This window comes from Gekko japonicus, unplaced genomic scaffold (genome assembly GCF_001447785.1).
Source record: "Gekko japonicus isolate JY-2015 unplaced genomic scaffold, Gekko_japonicus_V1.1 scaffold966, whole genome shotgun sequence".
NCBI classification, from domain to species: Eukaryota; Metazoa; Chordata; class Lepidosauria; order Squamata; family Gekkonidae; genus Gekko; species Gekko japonicus.
The window spans coordinates 170,835-179,935 of record NW_015169202.1 but is presented as its reverse complement, the minus strand read 5'-3'; the positions used below and the strand labels follow the sequence as shown (position 1 = coordinate 179,935).

At 50.5% G+C, this 9,101-nt stretch overlaps 1 protein-coding gene across 1 annotated transcript in view; it reads left to right on the top strand.

Moving 5' to 3' along the window:
* Positions 1-7,701: 7,701 nt before the first annotated feature.
* LOC107114752 (chromosome unknown open reading frame, human C10orf107) overlaps positions 7,702-9,101 on the top strand; it is a 117,496-nt gene continuing 116,096 nt past the window's right edge. Inside the window, exon 1 of the mRNA XM_015416343.1 lies at positions 7,702-7,725. Within this exon, the coding sequence (XP_015271829.1) occupies positions 7,702-7,725 (24 nt within the window). The remainder of the gene's footprint in view (positions 7,726-9,101) is intronic.

Here is a 9,101-nt window from a genome sequence, read left to right as displayed (position 1 = left end):
AGGGCAGTGTCAGACAATGTAAGAAGATTCAGTACAGCAGCACACAGACAATATAAAGATGGTGGTGGTGGAACGTGCCATGGAGTCACAGCTGACTTATGGGCACAGCATAGGCTTTTCAAGGCAAGAGATGTTCAGAGGTGGTTTGCCATTGCCTGCATTTGTGCACCGACCATGCACTTCTTCACGCCACAACAGCAGCCATGCCAGAATGTTGCAGCAAAATTAAACAGAAGTCCAGCGGCATCTTAAAGACTAACAATATATTATTCTACCATGAGCTAGAATCATCGGATGCATTCGGTGCCCTATCCACACTTAAAGTGACAAGTGACAGAAAGTGACATGACAAATGGCACTATGACCAGTTTGGTGTAGTGGTTAGGAACGTGGACTCTAATCTGGGAGAAATGGGGTTGATTCCCCACGCCTCCACATGCAGCTGCTGCCGTGACCTTGGGTCGGTCACAAGTTCTTTCAGAGCTGAGGGCAGTCCTCGAAAGAGCTCTCTCAGCCCCACCTGCCTCACAGGGTGTCTGTTGTGGGGAGGGGGAGGGAAGGTGATTGTAAGCCGCTCTGAGACTCCGAGTGAAGGGCGGGGTATAAATCCAGTCTCCTCTTCCTCTTCTTCTTCCTTGGTGGTCTCCTATCCAAGTACTAACCAGGGCTGAACCTGCTTTGCTTTTGAGATCAGGCTAGCTGGTACAGCTGAAATAATTAGCATCTGTAAGTGGTGGGTCATGATGAGACATTAGCACCTATTCTAAGTGAGAAATCCCTTGGTTTGAATGGAATCTCTAAAAGGGCTGACTACTTTTCTGGTTCTTCTGTTATGCTGGTCTCTCTGTGTAAAATCTTCGCCCTTCACCCCTTTCTGTCACTTTAGGTAACTGCTGTGGACAAGACACTGAATGCATCCGATTATTCTAACTCATGCTAGAATATATATTGTTAGTCTTTAAGATATCACTGGACTTCTGTTTAATTTACTGCAACATCCAGGCATGACTGCTGTTATGGAGTGAAGAAGTAGAAGAGGAGGAGGAGATTGGATTTATACCCTGCCCTTCACTACCCAAAGGTGTCTCAGAGCGGCTTACAAACTCCTTTCCCTTCCCCTCCACACAACAGGCACACTGTGAGGGAAAAGAATAAGGTGGGTGGGGCTGAGAGAGCTCTTGACAGAAACTGCTATTTTTCAAGAACAGCTCATTATTAGAACTACGGCTTGCCCAAGGTCATCCAGCCAGGTGCAAGTGGAGTGGGGAATCAAACCCAGTTCTCCCAGATTAGAGTCCGCGCACTTAACCACTACACCAAAAGTACATAATGAAATCCGTGGAGCAATGGCGCAATAGACTGTAGAATTCATTTTGCCCCTTTTAATTAATGGCCAGTCTACATTTTGTAACAGTGACATATAAGGCTACCTGATACAGCCTCCCAGTGAGTGTTCCAGGCAGGGCAGTTATGTGTAGAATGCTCCATACACAGGTTGCCTTGACCAGGTAGGGTTTCCACACCTCTGCCAGCAGTAACATTTGATTAACATCAAGACTCCTCCCATTATGCAAATGATCAACATGGTTTTCTGTCTACCTTATGGAGAAGTGGACACACGGATGCTATTTCAGGTTGTCTCCATTTGGCAGTTGTACCAATAGGTAGGGTTGCCAGCTTCGGGTTGTAAAATACCTGGAGAGTCTACCTGGAGGGTCTTCAATGGGGTATAGTACCATAGAGTCCACCTTCCAAAGTGGCCATTTTTTCCCGGGGTGATGGATTTCTGTCACCTGGAGATTAGTTGTAATCCCAGGAGATCTCCAGCCATCTACTAGTAGATCATGCAGAGTGAAGAGGTTATCTTTTCTACAACCTTTAGCTTGGAGAAACTCTTTAGCTTGGAGAAACGACGGCTGAAGGGGGACATGATCGAGGTTTATAAGATTATGCATGGGATAGAGCAGGTAGAGAAAGAGGTACTTTTTTCCCTTTCTCACAATACAAGAACTCGTGGGCACTCCATGACATTGCTGAGCAGTTGGGTTAGAATGGATAAAAGGAAGTACTTCTTGACCCAAAGAGTGATTAACACATGGAATTCACTGCCACAGGTGGTGGTGGCGGCTACAAGCATGGACGGCTTCAAGAGGGAATTAGATAAGCATATGGAGCAGAGGTCCATCAGTGGCTATTAGCCACAAGTGATGCTCTGTCTTCTTGGTGCTGGGGGGGGGCAACAGTGGGAGGGCTTCTAGTGTCCTGGCCCCACTGCTGGACCTCCTGATGGCACCTGGTATTTTTGGCCACTGTGTGACAGAGTGTTGGACTGGATGGGCCATTGGCCTGATCCAACATTAGCTTCTCTTATGTGCTTGCTTTGATGACCAGTGACTACATTGAGCCACGCACCACTCGTGTTAGTGGGGGGGGGGCATTGTGCCGTTTGAATGAAGCAAGAGAATGGAGCCTGAATTTTGAAGCCAAGCTTTTGAGACTGAAGCAGTTTCCAGATGAAGTCTGGCTGTGTGGAGAAAATAAAGTTTCTCTCCCAAGGAAACTAAACCTGAAGACTGCTGCTTTGTGTCTTTTTAAAGCAGGGAGCACAGTCAGCCTCAATCATGTTTTTGCGTCTGTACTCAGGTACGCAAAAGGCACAGAGACAGCAGTGACTCCACAGCATTTGGAATATCTACATCATAATTTCTTTTAAAGAGCAGAATCAGGGACAGAAGTAAGTGTAGAGACAGTGGGGCCTGGGTGGAGCAAAGGATGTCTGCAGGGAAATGGGAGAGAACTGGTAGCAAGTGTCCAAAGCAGATGCAGCAATCTGGGAACCCACGTGAATGGAAAACATAGCTGGTCTAAGAAAATGAATATACGGTGTGATCCTTAGGACTGTGAAGAAGGAACAGGTGGTCGGAAAAAGCTGGACCACCGATGCAGAGCAAAGAAGCCCGCTTCCCCTCTTGCTGCTCTCCTGCAAGTGGTCTTCAGAGGGACACCGTCTCTGAAGTGGGAGTTTAGGGCAAAAGGAGGGTAAGAAGAAGCCAGGCACCTTTTCATTGTGCTTAGGTCGCTATGAGAGCCAGTTTCGTGTAGTGGTTAAGTGCGCGGGCTCTAATCTGGGAGAACCGGGTATGATTCCCCACTCCTCCACTTGCACCTGGCTGGATGACCTTGGGCAAGCCGTAGTTCTGTCAGAGCTGTCCTTGAAAGAGCTCTCTCAGCCCCACCTACCTCACAGGGTGTCTGTTGTGTGGGGGGGGGAGGAAGAGGAGTTTGTAAGCCACTCTGAGACTCCGAGTGAAGGGTGGGATATAAATCCAATCTCCTCCTCCCTCCTCCTCTTCTTCGCCTAAGGTCTGCTCAGAATCCAGCTCCAAGGAGTGTTATGAATTTAAGCTTGGTTGCCGTTTGTATTAGATTCTGACTCATGGGCCACTTTAGAAGCCATTACTTGGTTGCAAAGCGGGATAAAAATATAAGAGTGGCTAACAGCCGCTGATGCCCTGACCAAGATGGCCCAGGTTAGCCCGACCTTGTCAGATTTCGGAAGGTTACCAGGGTCGGCTGTAGTTAGTACTTGGGTGGCAGACCACCAATGAAATCCAGGGTTGTTAGACAAAGGCAGGCAGTGGCAAACCCACCTCTGTCCGTCATCTCTTGCCTTGGAATCCCTATGGGGTGGCCATAGGTCAGGATTGACTTGATGACACTTTCCACCACCAACAGCCATTGATAAGATCAATGAATTTACCTCCTGACCTTTTAAAGTAATCTAACCCAGTGGCTACTACATCCTGTTGTAGTGAATTCCACACATTAATTATGCATAGCGTGAAGTCCTTTTGTCCGAGACAGATTCCCCACAAGCAGCTGTGCCGCCCTCACTCTTCCGTTTGCCCCGGTTGCATTGGTCAATTTCAGACTATTTGCTGTGCGGCCACATTTTGACTCACATCTCTCCCCCCCACCCCCGATTTCCCCCGTGTCTTCTCGATCTCAAAAAACAAGGATCAAGAAGACGCGGGGGAAATTAGGAGGAGATGCGGGTCAAAATGCAGCCAGTGTGAAATTGACCAATGCAACCGGGGCAAACGAAAGAGCGAGGGCAGCACAGCTGCTTGTGGGGAACTGGGCTGAGTCTACTGCCCATCAACTTTGTTCGATACAGAGAAAGGGGGGGGGAATTCTGTACATACATTTTTCCTATATTATTCATAATTGCCCTTTAAATTAACAAAAACAAAACACATCCAATTCTTTAGCCTTCCCCATTAGGGAAGGTTCTCCTCCTCTCGAGAGTCTGCCCCAATTCCTGGAACAATTCTGCACCTAACAACTCAATGATGAAACCAAGGAAGAATGTCCATGTTTTCCAAGCTGATCATTAATGCCTGCAATTTTGTATAACAAAAAAAAAAAAATCTTCAGCACGCTAGATAGACCTCTTGGGGTCTTTGAAATTACTATAATAGTTGCCCATTGTTTCTGAACAGTGGGCCACTTTCTAAAGGTTGTCATCAAAGGCTCCGTCCTGAGCAAAATGCTAAGGAGTGATACTCGGCCCCCCAGTTTGCATCATAATAAATGAACAAAAGTCCATTACTTTACCAGTGAAGGCTATGATTTATGGTTTCAGAATTGCTGTATTGTATCATATCTTCTTTCGCTGCTCCAGAGCATCTCTGACCTCTCTACATACATGTCTAACAATCGGTTTTGCTAAAAAGTAAGAACAGGACATAGGCTATTGGATCCTGTGGTGTTCTGTAGAATTAGTCACAGCATTTCAGAAGACTATTTAAACTGTGTAGATGAAACCCCATGAATTCCTGTATGGATTTCCTGCAATGCTTTGCAGATGACACTAGAAGAGCCACAGTTACTGCCTAAGTACACATATATTATTGTCAATTAAAGATACTATTTTGAGAAGCAGACACAGCTTGCTGTAAGGGTGAAGAAAAATGTGGAAAATTAAATGTGACTGCTGCAAGATCTCCCAACATTCTCTAGATTTTCTTCTGCTAAATGTATGACTGTGGTGGAGGTTATCTTGGAATTGTGTAGATTTATTTACTTACTTTATTAGGTTTATATCCCACCCTATCCCAAAAATTGGCTCAGGGCAGCTTACAACAATTAGGCTCTAAATAAATAATACTGTCATATAATAAAATCCAAGTTAAAACCTAGCAGTTAGAAAGCAAGAAATTGCAAGTAGATAAATAGGTACCGCTTCGGTGAGAAGGTAACAGCGTTCCCTGTGCCTTGGTGTTTAGTCATGCCGGCCACACGACCACGGAAACGTCTTCGGACAGCGCTGGCTCTTCGGCTTTGAAACGGAGATGAGCACCGCAACCCTAGAGTCGGATTTGACTGGCTTTCGAGCAAGGGAACCTTTACGGTTAAAACAATCAGACAATAAACCAAGATGGCAGCAAAAACAAACAAAACCTCCAGGGCAGTCCTTAATGCCCCCCTGTAGGCTGATTAGTTTGATGATGTATTTCTGTGGGCTGGGGAGGCCAAGATGGATTGGATGTCCACTGCCTCAGCCAGGCTGAGAATCTTAGGCAGGTCTATTCAGTGTTCTTACGGTAGCACTGTAAACCTGAACGGAGCCATCCCAAGTTATGGTCTGCAACTGTGGATGAGGAAAGAGAATAATTCATAGAGTTGCCAACTCTGTAAATTCCTGGAGATTTGGAGGTCGAGCCTAGGGAGGTAAGGGGCGTGGTGAAGAGAGGAACTCTGGCTGAGTATGATGCCATTGAATTCAGCCTCCAAAACAGCCATTTTCTCCTAAAGGAACCGATCTTTGTAGCACGGAGATCCATTGTAATTCTGGGAGCTCTTCCACCTGGAGGCTGGCAACAGGACCGGACCGAGGTTTTGCTGCACACTAGGCGGGGCTACCTTCTGGCAACCCCCTGCATGTTGCCAACCTCCAGGCGGGACCTGGAGAGAACTTAGTCCAACTTCTCTCCCCCTTTGGAGGCTCCAAAGTTGCCTCAGCTCTGCCCAGGGCTGCCCAGCGGCAAGGAGGGCCCCCTGGTCAAGAGGGGACCCGTGGGGCGGGGATGGCGCCGCCGGGGCCACCCCCTCCCCCAACTTACCTGGCAAACTTGGACGTTTGGGCTGGGAGAAGAGCAAAGAGCTCAGGGACGCCAATGCCACGCAGCCTGCTGCTCCTCCAGCCTAGTCTCTTCCCTCTCCCCCCCCCACCTTTGCTCTCTGTGTGCGTGCGTGCATATGTGTGGTTGCGGAGGGGGAGGGAAGCGAAGGGGCGGGCGGGGAGGGGGGGTGTTTGGGGGCAGGAGGGGGGGGAAGAGTCTTTGCTCTCTGTGTGCGTGCGTGCATATGTGTGGTTTTGGGGGGGGCAGCGAAGGGGCGGGCAGGGGGTATGTTTGGGGGCAGGAGGGAGAGAGAGAGGCCGCAACTTTAATGCCAACTAGCTCACAAAGTAGAGTTTTTGCTCACAAGACTCCACAGGCAGCTTTAAGGGAGGAACTCTGAGGACCCGGCTGTCACCTTTTCTCTGCGTTGGCTCTGCGGATGGGGGAGGGGCGCTCTTCTCTCCCCCTCCGAGGCTCCCCACCACCACCAGCCCCCCGAAGGGGGGGGCGGAGGAGGGAAAAACCCCCAGCTGTTCTCCATCCCCCCCCTCCTGTGTGCCTCCTCCACCCCGGCCAGGCACAGAGAGAGAGAGAGAGGGGCGGGCGGGCAGAGACCCTCGGTCCCCGCCGCCTTTTCTCTCTCGCCGGGAGGGGGGGCTCAGCTGCTGCGGGGCCTTGCTCCCCTCCCCAGCCCCTTCCCATGGCGGCGGCGATAGCCCGCTGGCCACCGCCATGCCGCCTCTGCCTCCTCCACCCCGGCCGGACACAGAGAGAGCGAGAGGGGCGGGCAGAGACCCTCAATCCCCGTCGCCTTTTCTCTCTTGCCGGTTAGGGTGGCGGGGGGCGTAGTTTGGCGCCCCTGAGGACCAGCGCGCCCTAGGCAAACAGCTAGCTCGCCTAGTGGGCGAGCCGGCCCTGGCTGGCAACCATAACTGTAACTGAGGAGCTGTCTTCCCTCAGAATATATTTGGGACATTTGGTGCATAGAAAAACATTTCAAACATAAATTTCCACCAATTAGGGGTGGAAACGAAGCTGGTATCATCATCAATATATCTAACTAAGTCGCCCTGAATGCAGATAACAAAATCTGTGCGGTCATGGTCAGACAATGGATTTTATTTTTTTACAAACCTGGTGTTTCCCATGATTTCAGACAAATCAAAAAAGTTATTTCTAAATGGGGATTTTTAAATTTTTACTTTGGTGCTTTTGTCTTGATTTTATCCCATGTATCCCATGGTGAGAACTCATTTTTCAATACCACCATTTTGGGAGTTACTTACCTACCTTGCTAAATAAACAGCAGAGAAAAACAAGGTGAGGTAGAAGGTGGTCACTACTTGAGAAGAAGGTGAGGGAAGCAAGATGGAGGCGGGAAGACCAGGGACAGGCGGATGAGGCGCTGGTCACGGAGGAGGACAAACCAGCAGGACGCCAAAGGAGGAAAGAAGAGGAATGTCAAAGGACTGGTGGCCTGGAGAGCAAGAAAGCGAGGAACAGAAGAAGATTTTCCCCACTTGTCCTACCAGCGTACTTTTATTGTGAGGTCAAAGCGATGGTATTCCCAGTAGTAATGTATGGCTGCGAGATCTGGACGGTAAGGAAGGCCGATTGCCGAATATTAGATGCTTTCGAATTATGGTGCTGGAGAAAACTCTTGGGCTGCAAGGAGATCAAATAAGTCAATCCTAAAAGAAAAGAGCTGCGGTGGCTCAAGTGGTTAAGACGCTGAACTGCAGGCTGTGGAAGGTCAGTAGTTCAGCAGTTCGAGACCCGGGTGCCGCATGATGGAGTGAGCTCCCATCTCTAGTTCCAGCTCCTGCCAACCTAGCAGTTCGAAAGCAACAAATTGCAAGTAGATAAATAGGGACCACTTCGGTGGGAAGGGAACAGCGTTCCGTGCGCCTTGGTGTTTAGTCATGCCGGCCACATGACCACGGAAACGTCTTCGGACAGCGCTGGCTCTTCGGCTTGGAAACGGAGATGAGCACCGCAACCCTAGAGTCGGACTCGACTGGCTTTCGAGCAAGGGAACCTTTACCTTTAAAAGAAATCAACCCTGACTGTTCCCTCAAGAAAAGCCCATAAGCAGTAAAACAGCCATAATGGCTCCACGATCCAGAGCAGTCTATCCCCAGAAACAGGACGGGGTCCCCGCCAGGGCGGCTACCTCCGCCTCAGACCGTTCCTGGGCAGGGCCCCGAGCCCTCTTTTCTCCTCCAGGAGCTCCTCGGCTAGCGCGGTTGCCAAGCGCTCCAGGTGGGCCCTGGAAATCTCCCCGTGGGAGAGGCGAGAGATCGGCCCCACTGGAGAAAACGGCTGCCTCGGAGGGTGGGCTCTGCAGGGGCCGAGGCCTGGGAAGGGGACCCCCCCCCTCGAGGCAGTCCAGCGCCGCCCCCGCCTCCCGGGACCGCCCCTCCGGCCTCCTACCTGCCCTCTGCCCCAAACGCGGCCCCACAGACGACCATCGCCTAGCAACCGCAGACAGCCCGCCATTCTCATTGCTTCCGCCGGCGGCCGGATGTGACCCGGAGGCACTTTCTGGGAAGGGCTGGACTCGTGGGGAAAGGAAAAGGCGGGAGTCGCCACCGCCGACGGCGCACTCATGTTGGGGTGCCGCTCTACCCTCAAGATCTCGATGGTACTTTGCACACAAACGCGGACACTCTGGATAAAACTTGGTTGGTCTTAAAGGCGCCACTTCGGATTTGGACTGTTCACCTTTTCATCGACATTCTTGGGGGGGGGGCAGAGGAGGGATAGAGGACCCCCACATCACCGAGAGTGGCGTGAAAAGGCCACACGCACGCATACTTTACGTTAAAGGTAAAGGTTCCCTTGCTCGAAAGCCAGTTGAGTCCGACTCTAGGGTTGCGGTGCTCATCTCCGTTTCCAAGCCGAAGAGCCAGCGCTGTCCGAAGACGTTTCCGTGGTCATGTGGCCGGCATGACTAAACACCAAGGCGCACGGAAT